Below are 17,796 nucleotides of genomic sequence, written 5' to 3'. Positions count from 1 at the left end.
GTGCCTTGTTTTAAGTTTTCAATCCTTGTGGAGACAAATTTATTTTTATTACTTCGATAACAACACTAGTATACTTGCTAGTAAATTATCTATTAAGTTTTTGGCGTCATTGTCGGGGATTGTTGATATTTTCAACAAGGCATATTGTGCAACTTATTTTGTTTAATTTTGATTTTTAGTATTTTATCATTATGATTTAGATTTTTACTCTCTTCTGCATCGAACAATGCTACTAAGGTATTTTTTTTCTATGTTTATGTGAGGTTCAAATTTGACGCTGCTACCATTGGATTTAAAGATTGAGAGAACTGCACGAGCACTTCGTAAAGCAAAGATCGAGGCACTGTTAGCAGAAAAAATGTAGAAAGAGGAAACTGAAATGGCAGATATACCACGTCAGATAATTGGGGATTACTATACGCGTATCAACATTGATTAAATTTACGGGGTTCCAACAGGTGAACCCAGTGATGTTTGACACTAAGAATTTTATGTTGTAGGGCCTGCGAGATTCGACGGTCAGGCCATTCGTGATCCTTGGGAACATCTTGCCGAGGTCTATGAGACATGTTCCATGTAAAAATCATCAGGAGAAGATATAATTAAAGATCAAGTAAAATTGCGCCTATTCGTATTTTCATTCATTGGTAGAGCTAAGGACTGGTTGCAGTGTATTCCTAATGGGACAATACAAACATGGAAAGAGTTAGAAGACAAGTTCTTGGGAAGATACTATTTAAATGTGTAGTTTGTCAAAAGAAAAGTTGCAATTACGAATTTAAGCCATGATGATAGTGAATCTTTGTCAAATGCATGAGAGAGATTCAAATTGTTACTATGTAAGTGCCTGAAACAAAACTTGATTTCAATGGATCAGTTATCTGATAACGCGAAAACGTATCGTATTTTTGGCTCCATATGCATTGCTTTTTACTTGATTAACACTTATTATTACGCAGTATTTTATGTTTATTGTAGGTATTTATCGATAAAAAGGTTTACAACAAGAAAAATGGAAAATAGAAAAAAGGAAAGAAAAAGGAAAGAAAAAAAAGAAGAAAATGGAGAAAAATAGAGATAATGGGCCACCAAAGCAAATGGGCTTGTGGCGCCCATCATCTAGGGTGTGTGGCACCCGCCACATGGACCAAAGGAGGTGGTGGCGCCCGCCACCAAGCATGAGGAATGGTGGCGCTCAACCCTATATTGGTGGCGCTCGCCAAGGAGTCAAAGACTAGAGTTGTGGCAACCGCCACAACCTAGTCTTCCCTCTTTTTCTCCATGTTTCTAGCCACGAATCCACCCACCTTCGCTACAAATTAGGGATGTGGAAAATATATAAGGACTCTCTCTTAGACTCGTTGGGATCTCTCTCTTCTTCCAGTTTTCAATCTACGGATTATTTTTAGTCAGAATTATTTTCTTTTAGTTTTCTAGGTAATTTTCTTACTTTGTAAGAGTAATAGTTCTCCACATCGGGGACTAGTGCGATTTATTATTTATGCATTTGAATTCAATTGTAACGGTTACTCATTGCCAAAGCCTGTCAACATTATTTTAATCGAAGAATCAAGATTCAGTTCCAGTTCTCAATTTGTAATCCAGGTTTTATTTTGTTTGCAGTTTTATTTATTTATTCCTTATTGCATGTTTGATTTTCCAAATACCATGTTTGTTATCGGATCCATGTCCGGCTAAACCCTTAGGTATCAGTATGTAAAGACCGTCGAAACGACGGGATTCATAAATAATTGGTGTTAGTTTTTATAAAAGTAATTTTTTCCGGTTTTTAGTTTCTTATTTTAATCAAACAGTTTTTCGTACGAGAGTACAAAACAAATTAAGGTTACGGTCAACAAAAACGAGAGTTTGAGATTTTAACCAGATAGCTGAAACTAGGCATTAATCCTAACACAGCGAGAGCGCTTTAGGATTAATTAGACTTTATTTATATTCAAAAATTACTTTTAAATTCAAAATGAGACCGCGAGAGCCAAGCATTCTGGTTTAGGAGTATGGTCAGAGTCAATAAGAACGAGAGTGTAAGACTAAGTCATTTCTATAAATAATTTCTACTGAAGAGCATTTTGACCAATAAGATTACACCAACTATCTATCAAATCCCCGAAGTTTGATGCGTTACATATCGATATCCCTTTATCGCATATCTTTATTAATCTTCTATTTACGTTATAGTTATTTCTCTTCATCCCTCCAATCTTAGAATTATCATCAGCCTTAGATTTACATAGCAACATTAGACCACAATACGTTCGATTATTAGTCCTTGTGGGTTCGATAATCTTTAAAACTACGCGATAGGACTGTGCACTTGCAGTCACAATTCCCATAGACTTACTAAGTCGCGATCAAGTTTTTGGCGCCGTTGCCGGGGACTAATTTAGTCGATATCGTAACTTCAGTGTTGCCCAGTATAGACTAAGGCAAACAATTCTTTTTTCCCTTTCTACATTTATCGAGTGTACGTCAAGTACTCGCTCTCAAGGCGAGAAATTAAAGCTATAATTCGATGAACCTAAGCGTTATCTTAGATTAGAACGTCGGATACGAGACTTGATACGGGAACATCGTATCAAGCTAAATCTTCCTGACCTTAACATCCCTACTTCTGAATAAGTTATTCAACTAGAGATGGCCGAAGGAGTGCAAAACCGTCCTCTTAAGTACTATGCAATCCCTTCACAGGATGAACCACATAACAACATCGCTGCCCCTGCCATCGAGGTCAATAATTTTGAGCTAAAACCTTTGATGTTGTCAGCCGTACAGCAAAACCAGTTTTTAGGTAGTCCCACGGAGGACCCGGACCTACACTTGTCAGTATTTTTGCAATACGCAGACACAGTGAAAGTGAATGGTGTCAGCCCATAAGCTATAAGACTACGTCTTTTCCCATTTTCATTAAGAGATAGAGTTAGAGCTTGGCTCCAGTCTCTACCATCCAACTCTGTCACTACGTGGAACGAGTTGAAAAAAGTCTTCTTAGCCCGATATTTCCCACCTAGTAAGACGACTATGCTAAGAGCCCAAATAAACGGGTTTAAACAAAAGGATAATGAATCACTTTTTGAAGCTTGGGGGAGATACAAAAACATGATGAGGATTTGTCCACATCATGGTCTAGAAGAATGGTTGATCATTCACACCTTTTACAATACAAGATTGACAATAGACGCTGTTGCAGGTGGCGCACTGATGGATAAACCATACAATGAGGCCTGTCAACTCATCGAAAGTATGGCCCAGAATCATTACCAATGGGGAAGCGAAAGAACCTATGTAGAGAAACTTCAAACAAAGGGCGACATGTACGAATTAAGCAGTCTTGACCATGTCAACGCCAAGGTAGATGCTCTGACTCAAAAGATAGACAGCTTGACCATAACACCAGCAACCACCGTGGTTGCCGTAGCACCAAACTGCGAGATATGCAGAGTTCAAGGGCATACTGCCCCAGAATGTCAACTCTTGACAGGAACCTCCACATACCAGGTGAACTATGCTCAAGGAAACCCTTACTCAAACACCTATAACCCAGGTTGGAAGAACCATCCTAACTTTTCGTACAAAAACAATAATGCATTGGATGCACCTAACCAAGCACCTGCTGTACCACCAGGATATCATAAAGCTGCCACAAATACTCAAAATGCTCCTAGGAAATCAAACTTAGAAATAATGATGGAAAACTTCATAGCTACCCAAGCCCAAACAAATAAGGATTTCCTAAATCAAAACATACACACTAGTGAGCAAATCAAGTAGTTAGCAAACAAGGTAGACGCATTAGCCACCCACAACAAAATGTTGGAAACACAAAACTCGCAAATGGCTCAACAACAAGCACCTACTGCTGCTCCTGCAGGCACATTTCTTGGACAGCCGCAACCAAACCCGAAAGGTCACGTAAATGCTATTATACTACAAAGTGGGACAGAACTAGATGGACCGACCGACCCTAGAACTCAAAACCCATCCATGCACCAAGACCCAGGTAAGGTAACTGAGAAGGAAGACGAACAAGAGGAAGATAAAAACAAAGAGGCCGTAGAGAAAGAAGAACCTTATGTGCCTCCACCACCGTATAAACCCCCCATCCCTTATCCTCAAAGACTTGTTAAATCTAAAAGTGTAGGACAATTTAAAAAATTCATAGAGCTTCTAAAACAATTTAATATCACAATACCCTTTACGGAAGCCATCACTCAAATGCGCTCATATGATAAGTTTCTCAAGGAAATCTTATCTAACAAGAAGAAGATAGTAGATGTCATCGACAAATGCATAAGAGAGATGGAGAATGAACAAACATCATACTCTGAAATACTGAAAATTCCAAGGCCTCCTACTTTTGAAGATGAAAATTTAAGTAAGGAATACCAAGATGACAGCCTAAGCGAATGCCTAACACTAACGCCCAATCATATGCCTTGCCCAAAGAAACCAATCCTAGAACTTAAGATGTTACCCAAAAATCTAAGGTACGAATTCCTAGATACTGAACTCGAGCGACCTGTAATAGTAAATGCAGACTTAGGGCAGATAGAGACCGAAAAGCTTCTACACGTTTTGAGAAAATACCCAACTTCTTTAGGCTATAATATCTCAGATCTAAAAGGAATAAGCCCTTCCATATGCATGCATCACATAATGCTAGAGGAAGATAGTAAGACCTCTAGAGAACATCAAAGAAGGATAAATCCCATTCTGAGTGATGTAGTAAAGAAAGAAGTGTAAAAGCTGTTAGAAACAGGTATTATCTACCCGATATCCAATAGTCAATGGGTCAGCCCAATGCATGTCGTACCAAAGAAGGGAGGCGTCACAGTTGTGAATAATGAAAAAGGAGAATCTAGAGCACAAAGAGTGCTTATTGGAAGTAGAATGTGTATTGATTATAGAAAATTAAACAAAGCCACTCGAAAGGATCATTTTCCTTTACCGTTTACCGACCAAATGCTTGAAAGATTGGCTAAGTATTCTCACTTCTGCTACCTAGACGGTTATTCGAGATTTTTCCAAATTCCTATTCATCCCGACGACCAAGAGAAAACGACCTTCACATGCCCCTATGGTACATTCGCCTACCGACGAATGCCATTCGGTCTGTGTAACGCTCCCGCAACATTCCAAAGATGCATGATGTCAATTTTCGCTAATTTCATAGATGACATCATGGAAGTCGTCATGGATGATTTCTCTATATGTGGACAGAGCTTTGAAGGCTGCTTATCGAATCTTGAAATGGTACCAAAAATATGCGTAAAAGTGAACCTCGTGCTAAACTGGGAAAAATGTCATTTCATGGTCCGACAAGGAATCGTGCTCGGACACATAGTATCCGACAAAGTGATTGAAGTCGACAAGGCCAAAATAGAAGTTATTGAAAACCTCCAGCCTCCGAAAACCGTAAGAGAAATACGAAGCTTCTTAGGACACGCCGGTTTCTACCAGCGATTCATTAAAGATTTCTCAAAAATCACAAAACCACTGACTGGCTTATTGATGAAAGACGCCGAATTCATCTTTAACGACAAATGCCTAGCGACATTTGGACAACTGAAAATAGCTCTTATTACCGCACCTATCATGCAACCGCCCGATTGGAGATTACCCTTTGAAATCATGTGTGACATTAGTGACTATGTTGTAAGCGCAGTCTTAGGACAAAGAAGGGATAAGAAACTTCATGCAATATACTATGCAAGTAGAACCCTAGACCCTACACAAATGAACTATGCCACCACAGAAAAGGAACTTTTAGCCGTAGTGTTCGCTCTGGATAAATTCCGTTCCTACCTAGTAGGAGCAAAGATAATTATCTCTACCGATCATGCTGCAATTAGGTACCTGTTAAACAAAAAGACGCCAAACCAAGACTCCTAAGGTGGATCTTACTACTACAAGAGTTTGACCTAGAAATCAAAGATAAAAGGGGCACTGAAAACATTGTGGCCGATCACTTGTCAAGAATGGAAGGTATTGAACCTGAACGAGTGCCTATAAACGATGATTTTCCGTTCAAAAGACTCATAGCCCAACTGGAAAGCAATACATCTAAAGATGCGTTAACCCATAAGGATACCAAAACAAACGAGGTAGTGGAACCAATTTACACCCAAACCATACCACCAAGGTACGCTGACTTCGTCAACTACTTAGCAGCTAGGGTGCTTCCGCCAGACTTGACCTACGAACAAAAGAAAAAATTCTTCCACGATCTTAAGCACTACTATTGGGATGAGCCTCTACTTTTCAAGAGAGGCGCCGACGACATTTTTCGTCATTGTGTCCCCGAGGATGAGGTAGAAAATGTAATCTCCCACTATCATTCTGCTCCCTTTGGAGGACATGCAAGCACCTCGAAGAGGTGCGCTAAGATCTTGCAAGCCGACCTCTTTTGGCCCACTCTGCAGAAAGATGACCACATCGTGATCACAAATTGCGACCCGTGTCAATGCACTGGCAACATATCTAGACGCGACGAAATGCCGCTTAAAGGCATTTTGGAAGTAGAAGTCTTCGATGTTTGAGGAATCGATTTTATGGGACCTTTTCCATCCTCTTTTGATAACAAGTATATCCTTGTTGCGGTCGATTACGAATCAAAATGGATTGAGTCCATAGCCTCTCCAACGAATGACACATGAGTGGTGATTAGACTCTTTAAGCGAATAATCTTCCCTAGACTCGGAGTGCCGAGACTTGTCATCAGTGATGGTGGCTCCCATTTTATTTCAAGGATTTTTGAAAAGCTATTACTGAAATATGGAGTCCGCCACCACGTAGCAACACCCTATCACCCACAGACGAGTGGGCAAGTAGAAGTCTCAAATCGAGAAGTTAAGCAAATCTTAGAAAAGACAATTGCCACCTCCAGGAAAGATTGGTCCTCAAAATTACCAGAATCCCTGTGGGCATATAGGATAGCTTATAAGACCCCAATAGGAACCACACCTTTTAAGCTAGTTTATGGAAAATCATGTCATCTTCCAGTAGAATTAGAACATAAAGCATATTGGGCCATTAAGACCCTTAATCTCAATTATATTGCCGCAGGCGAAAAAAGAATATTAGATATCCACGAACTAGAGGAACTTAGACTAGATGTGTATGAGAATTCCCGAATCTATAAAGAAAGAACAAAAAAATGGCACGACAATTGCATATTAAGGAAAGAGTTTAAGGCAGGCGACAAATGGAGCAATAGAGATAAAAGGAAAAACGAGCGAACCATTCATAGTAAACGGCCAGCGTTTGAAACATTACCACAACATTGATAACAATGATTTCATTGCAAATCTAAAGCTTGCAGAGCTCCGCGCTCATTTAAAAGAATAACGCATATCCTATTTTTGTCGATCTTATGACAATAAATAAAGCGCTTGGTGGGAGACAACCCACACTCTGTCTTTAACTATTTAATTTCATTACCCAAATTTATAATTATTACTACTGCTTAATTTTCATTTCTTTTTTCTTTCTTATTTCACATAAAGTTAATCGGTACCTTTCTGTATTATTGACCATTACTAACTAAAGGCTATTATCTACTTGATTTTATCTAGCTACTGACTATCACAATGCAACAAGTAGATTACATGGATATAGTCTTCAGAGGCAGATCTCAAAGGAGACGTTTTAAGGCTCTAGCTCAAAGAGAAATGACACTAACCTTGTACCCAGATGGATGCACCATGACCAAATTAGGTATAAGAGACAGTGTTATGTTCCTAATTAACCAACTAGGCTGGGACACCTTTGCTATCAAAAGAAAATTCAGTTCCTACAGTAGGTTGACTTTAGAATTCCTAAGCTCCCTAGTGTACCTGCCAAACCATGGTATGGGATTTAACAAAGGCCTAATCACCTTTAGGTTGTTTGACAATGACTACCGCTACACCCACAGAAAAATGGCTGAACTCCTAGGATGCCCTAATGGCCTTGATACCTTTACCATTACCCAGGAAGACATACTTGTAGACCATCAATTAGACCTCTTTTGGGGTAGCATCACAGGAAACGACCATCCCGAGCCAGACCTTATGAAATCAGATAACATCCATAACCCTGCCATTCGTTACTTTCATAAGATCCTAGCTCACACCCTATTTGAAAAGGAAAAGAACAGAACATTTGTGTCCAAAGATGAACTCTTTATAATGTACTGTGCATCACATGCCAGACCTGCTAATGCTGCTACATTCATGATAGCTAATCTGTACCGTATATCACAGGAAGACCATGGACAAATCTCAGTGGGAGGCTTAGTGACCATGATACCAAATGCCATGGGACTGAAATAACCCTCGTCAGGGTTATACAACCTATGAACATCCGATTTTGTGTCAACACCGGTATCATTAGGAACCTAGTCCCAAATGTGTTTGAATTCCTAATTAATAGCCAAGTAATACACTTGTTTACCCTGCCAGATCCTAGGACGAGTGTACATGATAGGAACAACTGGCTATATGATTTGGATGGACAACTAGATACACCACCTTCTCCTCCATAGACACCCCAAATCTATTATCACTATGACAATTATCGCTCTGACGCTGAATCACATGCCCCGGTTATACCTGCTGCACCTCTCACCGATCACGTTGCTGCCATCGAAGCTGTTTAGACAGACGTCGCCAATCTGAGAGGGGAGCTGAGCACCCTGCACATGGAGTTCCACGAATTTATGGATGTAGTGACAGAGAACATGGATCACATTTACCAACACTTCTACTCGTTCGCTCCTCCTACCAACAGCCGCCGTAATGGCTAATTTATTGGAGTATTATTGATTTACTGACTTTTATTTTATTTTCTTGTTTGGAATTATATTGTTATTTTCTTTTACACATTGGGATTTATTTAATTACTTCAGTTCTTTTTATTCCAGTAGAAAAATTATTTCATCTCATCCCGTCTACTCCATTCTTTTATTCGTCAATTTTGCGATTTAATTTCATTTAACTATATCATGTTTATTATTCCTATATACTATATATCATGTTGGTAAACCAAAATTCCATTGAAAATTATGGTCAAAACAACTATAAAGGCACACATATGGGGAAGACCACACTGCATGTGGCGCCTGCCACACACAGTTGTGGCGCCCATGTAAGGGTTGTGGTGCCCGCCACAACGCCCATAGTGGTGCCCGCCACAAACATCAAAAGTGGCGCCAACCACTACACAAGCTTTCACGCGCAGGCTGTGTATTATTGACACATCAAATCACTTAATGGTTTTGTCCCTTGCATGCTTGACAATGCCTTAAAGCCATTAGACCATTTTCAAAAACTCTTTGACCTAGGCATTGAATACCGTAAATGAGATTTATTCCATCTATCAATTTCCAACCACCATCACCTCTATATAAACCACCAACATAACCTCAACAAACCACACCTCTCATAAGCATAATTCTCTTATCTCTTGCTCTATTCTCACTACATTACAAACAAGTGTCAAATTCATTATGGCACAGATGAGGGAATAGGAAATAGTATTTAGAAACGGCTAGCCAGACAAATTACAAGAGGAGACGTACACGTCTCTAAGCGCAAGAAAGATCGAATCAACAAGGTACACCGATGAACCCTGTTTATTTGCCTTAGGAATTCTAGATAGTGTTAATTATATGCTAGACACTTTAAACTTAAATTATTTTCTATCTCTCAAGGACCCTGTCTATGCTCAATTAACACTAGAATTCCTAAGCTCGTTAATTTTTAGTCCCACACCCAACACAAACTACTCTAGTGGGACTGTCCAGTTTCGTTTATTCAACGTCGAATATGCCCTTACATTTTCCTAACTAGCGGACCTGCTACATTTACCCCATGGGGATGGAATAATAAGTGAGGTCCCAGATACTGAGGGTTGACAATGCGCCTTCAAACCATTTTGAAGGGCAATAACCGGTATAGTAACCCATAACTTTGAGAGAAACAAAGCCACTTTAATTCACAACCCGACTATTCGATATTTCCGCCAAATATTGGCTTCCACCATTTTTGGCCGAGCAAATTCTAACAAGGTGAACGAAAAAGAACTCTTTTATTTGTTTGCCACATTTTACCACAAAAGGTGAATATCGTCCCTTTTATGCTATCTCACATGCAGGCCATTGTCAATGCGAAGCGATGGCCGATTATTTTTGGAGGTTTAATAACCTCCATAGCCAGAGTCCTAGGACTCGAAGAAAAATTCTCCAGGCTAACCCCGCTCCCGCATCATGCCATTGACATTAACATGGCAAGGAGCATGAAATTGGTAAAACGAAGGAGTGACGGTAAATTTAATTTAATAATTGCAAATAATATCTTACAAGATTTCATCCTCCCAAATCCAAACCGCACAGATATGCGTAACCCGGATAATTATCTTTATATTAATGATCCGGTTCATAACCAAGCCCCCACGCACATTCCTGACAATGTAGTTGCTAACGGGGACACCGATGAGGATAAAATTCTTGAGCAAACTGCTCCCGCTACTGACCCACACACCACACACATGTCATTTGAAAACCTTGCAGGTACATCCTCCAGTCAAAGACCCATAAGAAATGCGGCACCAACCACTCTTGATGAGATCTATGCTGAACTGCTGCGGCGTAGCGAATTAGACGCTCAACGCGACCTACAAATCCAAAACATGGAAGCTCAGCAAACTGAAATGATGCAAGTCCTTCGCCAAATGCAGCATGATCAGCACGACTACGCTTTCAGAACCGAACAGAACATGTCTGGCTTGATCGATGAAATGGCAACATTGACAATGCTTGTGGACGATCTCCAAAACTACACGCCACATCACCATCCAGGAAATAGTGGACGTGCACGTACACGTGGTAGAAAGCGCAAGTAGCAGGATACCCAGGTTCCACCTTTCTTTCCTATCTTATGTCGTTGCATTGGGGACAATGCAAGGTTTAAGTATGGGGGAGGAAGCTTTACCGCTTTTATTTATCGCTTTCTAGGTAGATTTAAATTATTGTTATTGTTATTTCCTTATGTTATTTTTATTAAAGTGTCAATCGAGTTAAATATCAATGTGTTGTCGAGTCTTTATGCACTGTTTTTGTTATTTACTAATTCTCCTATTTGCTCAAGCCATACAAAATTTTTCGCAAAAATCTAGACTTAGAGATACAATACATCTTTTGAAAATTCTAAAGTATAAATAAAACTGAGGTTGAATTGTAGATATTTGGAAAAACTTTATAAGATAGGTATCGTTTTAACACCTTAAATCTCCTAAGTGTAAGATCGATTTGAGTACTTGTCATGCCATAGCCTTAAATTCTACCCTTTAATATTTCCTTAAGTAGTTTATCTAGCATTCATCACCATCCTAAGCACACACAACGCAAGAATATCGATGCAAATAAGTGTATGATTTCAGGCTTAAAAGAAGAAAAGATTACGAAATGTATGAAAAATGTTGTTCCCTCTAAGTTAGGTGATCCTCGCCCGGTCATTTAGCCCAACGATATAACCATCTTTAACTGTTATTTGAGCCAAAGTGCGAAAAATAAATAAATAAATAAATAATGATGAGATCATAGTCACTAATAGATTATCTTGCTATGAATGTGAAAGGATAACGGGCTTAATGTGATTGCGCCAGAATGAAAAATGATAAAAAGAAGGTTTAGTAAGGTAGGCTTAGGCATGACAACATGCTTGGCGTCATTGTCGGGGATTGTTGATATTTTCAACAAGGCATATTGTGCAACTTGTTTTGTTTAATTTTAATTTTTAGTATTTTATCATTATGATTCAGATTTTTACTCTCTTCTGCATTGAACAATGCTACTAAGGTATTGTTTTCTTTTCTTATGTGAGGTTCAGATTTGACGTTGCTACCATTGGATTTAAAGATTGAGAGAACTGCACGAGCACTTCGTAAAGAAAAGATCGAGGCACTGTTAGCAGAAAAAATGTAGAAAGAGGAAACTGAAATGGCAGATATACCACGTCAGATAATTGGGGATTACTATACGCGTATCAACATTGATTAAATTTACGGGGATTCCAACAAGTGAACCCAGTGATGTTTGACATTAAGAATTTCATGTTTAGGGCCTGCGAGATTCAACGGTCAGGCCATTCGTGATGCTTGGGAACATCTTGCCGAGGTATATGAGACATGTTCCATGTAAAAATCATCAGGAGCAGATACAATTAAAGATCAAGTAAAATTGCGCCTCTTCATATTTTCATTCATTGGTAGAGCTAAGGACTATTTGCAGTGTATTCCTAATGGGACAATACAAACATGGAAAGAGTTAGAAGACAAGTTCTTGAGAAGATACTATTTAAATGCGTAGTTTGTCAAAAGAAAAGTTGCAATTACGAATTTAAGCCATGATGATAGTGAATCTTTGTCAAATGCATGAGAGAGATTCAAATTGTTACTATGTAAGTGCCTGAAACAAAACTGGATTTCAATGGATCAGTTATCTGATAACGCGAAAACGTATCGTATTTTTGGCTCCATATGCATTGCTTTTTACTTGATTAACACTTATTTATACGCAGTATTTTATGTTTATTGCAGGTATTTATCGATTAAAAGGTTTACAACAAGCAAAATGGAAAATAGCAAAAAGGAAAGAAAAAGGAAAGAAAAAAGAGAAGAAAATGGAGAAAAATAGAGATAATGGGCCACCAAAGCAAATGGGCTTGTGGCACCCATCATCTAGGGTGTGTGGCACCCGTCACATAGACCAAAGGAGGTGGTGGCGCCCGCCACCAAGCATGAGGAATGGTGGCGCTCAACCCTATATTGGTGGCGCTCACCAAGGAGTCAAAGACTAGGGTTGTGGAAACCGCCACAACCTAGTCTTCCCTTTTTTTCCATGTTTCTAGCCACGAATCCACCCACCTTCGCTACAAATTAGGGATGTGGAAAATATATAAGGACTCTCTCTCAGACTTGATGGGATCTCTCTCTTCTTCCAGTTTTCAATCTACGGATGATTTTTAGTTAGAATTATTTTCTTTTAGTTTTCTAGGCAGTTTTCTTACTTTGTAAAAGTAATAGTTCTCCACATCGGGGACTATTGCAATTTGTTATTTACGCATTTGAATTCAATTGTAACGGTTACTCATTGCCAAAGCCTGTCGACATTATTTTAATCGAAGAATCAAGATTCAGTTCCAGTTCTCAATTCGTAATTCAGGTTTTATTTTGATTGTTGTTTTATTTATTTATGTCGTATTGCATGTTTGATTTTCCAAATACCATGTTTGTTACCAGATCCATGTCCGACTAAACCCTTAGGTATCAGTATGTAAAGACCATCGAAACAACGGGATTCATACACAATTGGTGTTAGTTTTTATAAAACTTATTTTCCGGTTTTTAGTTTCTTATTTTAATCAAACTATTTTTTGTACGAGAGTATAAAACAAACTAAGGTTACGGTCAACAAGAACGAGAGTTTGAGATTTTAACCAGATAGCTAAAACTATGCATTAATCCTAAACATAGCGAGAGCGCTTTAGGATTAATTAGACTTTATTTATATTCAAAAATTACTTTTAAATTCAAAATGAGACCGTGAGATCCAAGCATTCTGGTTTAGGAGTATGGTCAGAGTCAATAAAAACGAGTGTATGAGACTAAGTTCTTTCTATAAATAATTTCTACTGAAGAGTATTTTGACCAATAAGATTACACCAACTATCTATCGAATCCCCGAAGTTTGATGTGTCTCATATCTTTATTAATCTTCTATTTACGTTATAGTTATTTCTCTTCATCCCTCCAATCTTAGAATGATCATCAGCCTTAGATTTACATAGCAACATTAGACCATGATACATTCTATTATTCGTCCTTGTAGGTTCGATAATCTTTAAAACTACGTGATAGGACTGTGCACTTGCAGTCATGATTCCCATAGACTTACTAAGTCGCGATCATTATCACCCTTTATAAGAGGGTTGAAAACCACCACCTAAATGCTTATTAATGCCTCGACTGGAGGTACTTTGAGAGAAAATATTGATGAAGATATTATGACACTCATTGAAAATATGCATCGAAATGAGCATCGCTTGACTGAGTGAGCTGTGAAAGGAAAATGTGTGTTAGCTGTTGACACACAAACTGCTCTACTTTCCCAACTAACAACTCTCACAAAATAGTTAGTTGCTTCTTAGTTGACTCAAGGTAATGTGAGTCAGATCCAGACCTTGAAATGTGATTTATGTGGAGGTGAGCATTTAAATGGTAATTGTGCTCCTAATGTAGAGAGTGCGGAAGTTCAGTATGAAAGCTTCCAAAGAAACAACTTATACTCTAATATGTATTAATCATGGTGGAAGGATCATCCAAATTTAAAGTGAAGCAACAATAGCCAAACTTTGAACCCTACTCAAAGTGTGTCGTAATAAACTCAAGCGCCACAACGAAAGCCTTCAATATTGGAAGAAACTCTCAAGGGATTCATGATTTCCACTCAAGAGAGTTTTCAAAAGATAAGCCTGGTACAACAAGATATGATGCAAAGTCAAGTGACAAAAAATAAGAACATAAAGGCTCCATAAAAAATTTAGAGGCACAAATTGGGAAGTTTTCGAAGCAAATAGCAGCTCAGGCTAATTCAGGAAGGGGATTCAACAGTAACATTGTGAATAACCTGAAGAATGAAAATTATTGTGCTATTGGGATGAGGAGTAGAATGGTAGATGCACCCACACAAGCTAGTGGTGAGAATAAATAAAGTGGAAAGAAGGTCGTAAGTGAAGGTGATAAGAAAAATGAGGGAGAAAAAGTGAGAATGAGAGTGATAATGAGGTTAAGAGTTGGACTCTTGACCAATTTATAGACAAGAACTCACCATGGAGGAGGACTAAGAAACAGCTTCTCAATGATCCCAATCATGTTCTATCTAACTATATCAAGGAACCTTACCTCTTCTTGAAAGAGGGACCTAAGAAGAAGGATAAAAAAAAGAGGATCAATTCAAAAACTTCAAGGGATGTTGCGGGAAATTCAAGTCAACATCCCCTTCTATGAAGCCATGGACCAAATGTTGGTATATGCTAAGTTTATGAAAGAACTACTCTCTAGAAAACGACATTTGAGAGATGATAAAAATATTATTTTAGATGAGGAATGTATTTCTATAATCCAAAGGAAACTTCCACCTAAACTTACCGACCCTAGTAGATTTACTATCCCATGTCTTATTGGGCCTGTCAAAGTTGACCAAACTCCTTGTGATTTTGGGGCAAGCACTAACCGAATCCCAGTCTCAATGGTGAAGAGGTTGGGATGTGGATATCCAAAGTCTACTCATATAACTCTCACCCTAGCTGACAGTTCTATAACATATCCATATGGAACTTTGGAGGATGTATTAGTTAAAGGGGATGACCTTGTTTTTCTGGTAGACTTTGTAATTTTGGACATGCCTGAAGACACTGAAACCCCTTTAATTTTGGGAAGACCATTCCTGGAAATAGGAAGATCTTTGATTTATGTAGAGTTAGGGGAGTTAGCATTAAGGTTCAACAGAGAACAAATGGTTTTCTATGTGTTCGAAGCCACAAAGCATCCTCAATGCTACAATGTAAGCAAATTGCTTAAATCACTTAAAAAGCGGAAACCAACAAAAGAAGAGTTGAAAGTTGGAAAGAGGGTCTGACGGAGGAAGTCTATATTAAAAGTATTGTCAGGTTTGTTTAGGTGTAAGGAAATTGAACCTTACATAATTCAGAAAATTTATGAAGATGGAAGTGTTGTAGTGAAATATTCGGGAGACTCAAAGGTCTTCAGTATTAAGATCAAGGAGATTAGGGCCTTACCAATTGCTAAAAAAACATCAGAGATGGTGTCTTTGGTGCTTGTGCAGCCTTAGGCTTTGTAGTCAGCTCGTGAGCTTAAACAAGCACCGCGTGGGAGGCAACCCACGGTTCAATAACTTATTTTAATTTTAGTCCAGTTAAATTTAATTTTTGTTAATTTTAAATTTCCGCGTGTTTTGCATTTTATTGTGTTGGTATTTTTAATATGTTTGTTGAATGTGTAGAATAATAAAAACGGAAACGAAGATCGCAATGAGCTAGGAGATAGTGAGACATAGTTGGATTTTGTGCAGAAAAAGAGTTTTTTCCACTAGAATCAACGCTAGCTTGTTGTATCCTAACATGGTCACACTTCCTAATGACGTGGGCGCATTGAGACATTTGAACACTGGGGAATTTTTACCGTTTGATTATGGTCGTTGGATGGTGACCATTGGTCCTACCATTGGCTAACGCGGGCGTGTTAAGCGTGTTGAAGGCCTATAAATGTGGCTTTTCAGCCACTTCTTTTTTCATCGAAACTCAAATCCTCACTTCTTCTCATTAATACTTCTCAAATATTTTTGTATATTCCTATTTTTTTAACCTCTCTGCAGAAACTATGGTACCAAAGAAAAGTCGTATCTCCAATGCCTCAACCTCATCTGCTCCACAACCCTCTCAAAATACATCAACATATCCCACCTATCTATTCGTGTTTGACGAAGGAGACTTATCTAGAGGAGGGTGAATAGATCCCAAGTTAAAAAACATTACAAAAATCATGTTTTAAAAATTTTAACGCCTAGCGGAAGTGACCCGGATCGAATCGTCTAAACTGAACCACTACCGAAAATCCCGGATATGCATATATAGAATCAAGTTATGATAATGAGAAAGAATTTTTCAAAATACTTTTAACAACAATCACTTGAATGCTATACTAAAAGTAAAGTCTATTTCCAATGACAAAATACACAAAAACGAAATTGAGACAAATTATCGAACAGCTTGTGTGCAATCAATTTTGTTTAGAAATTTGTATGGTTTGGTTGATTTGAAAATCCAACCATAATCAATTAGATTGTGATCAACACAATAATTTTTTTTTCAAAAGGTATAACCAAACGTATTGATCACACAATCGATGAATTCAACAATTTGCAAATGAAAAGTAAAAGAGATAGATAGAGAGAGGGAGAGAGAGAGTACACAAGGATTTGTTTAGGAAGTTTCCCAATCGGTGTCGTTATGGGTATGTCTGCCCTTAATTTGAACTCAAATTGAGATAATCAATCTTACTTTACAAAAGTAGTTTTACAAGAGAAATGTAGCAATACAACCCCATAAACCATATGTTTGATGTTGATTCTAACCCTTTCTCTTACTTGATCTGAGCTTGATCAAGTCACCTAACAATATCAATTTGATCCACCGCCTCACGCTACTCCTTTGAAAGAAACCCCATTCTTTAAATAATTGACTCGATCGAATCCAAATTACAAATCATTGTTGTAGCGGTAAATTCATGACCATTAAGCTATGGATAGACTTAACGTCAATAAAACCAGAGTCGCCACCACACTTTTATTGTTTCCAAAGGAAAAGGGAAAAGTATGAACAAAACCCAAAGATAAGAATTTTTCAAATCAAAATTAATAAAATTCCAGAGATTACGGGTAAGGGGGTTGGTTACACAGTGGGAAGGTGTTAGCAGCCAAAGTGTCCTAGGTACTCCTAGGAGCCCTTTTTTTTGTGTGTACATGTGTTTTGGTATAAAATGATGTTTGCAATAAATAGTGTGGGGATGAGAAAAAATTCATTAATTATATTTTTGTGTTTGACAAGTCCTTCGGACTTATGCCTACGTACCGACATAAAAATGAGGGATCAAAACCTCGTAGTTCGTGGTATCAATTTCAAAGTGAGTGAGTTGCTTTTAACAAAAGTTTAATTTTAAAAGAGT

The 17,796-nt window shown here is 38.3% G+C and overlaps 2 protein-coding genes and 1 non-coding gene across 3 annotated transcripts; 2 read left to right on the top strand and 1 right to left on the bottom strand.

The window, feature by feature from the left end:
* Positions 1-3,036: 3,036 nt before the first annotated feature.
* On the bottom strand, positions 3,037-3,143 carry LOC127133996 (small nucleolar RNA R71). The gene has a single exon (XR_007807779.1). It is a non-coding gene; the product is annotated as a small nucleolar RNA R71 (small nucleolar RNA).
* A 706-nt stretch (positions 3,144-3,849) lies between these two features.
* LOC127130803 (uncharacterized) lies at positions 3,850-7,301 on the top strand. Its single transcript, XM_051059769.1, has 3 exons — positions 3,850-4,089; positions 5,868-6,522; positions 7,081-7,301. Exons 1-3 carry the CDS (start codon positions 3,850-3,852, stop codon positions 7,299-7,301), a joined length of 1,116 nt encoding a protein of 371 aa, XP_050915726.1.
* A 7,763-nt stretch (positions 7,302-15,064) lies between these two features.
* On the top strand, positions 15,065-15,691 carry LOC127130802 (uncharacterized). Its single transcript, XM_051059768.1, has one exon. It carries the CDS (start codon positions 15,065-15,067, stop codon positions 15,689-15,691), a length of 627 nt encoding a protein of 208 aa, XP_050915725.1.
* Positions 15,692-17,796: the final 2,105 nt, after the last annotated feature.

This window comes from Lathyrus oleraceus, chromosome 3 (assembly GCF_024323335.1).
Source record: "Lathyrus oleraceus cultivar Zhongwan6 chromosome 3, CAAS_Psat_ZW6_1.0, whole genome shotgun sequence".
NCBI lineage: Eukaryota > Viridiplantae > Streptophyta > Magnoliopsida > Fabales > Fabaceae > Lathyrus > Lathyrus oleraceus.
The sequence above is the reverse complement of the archived record's forward strand: the minus strand, read 5'-3'. Positions and strand labels throughout refer to the sequence as shown.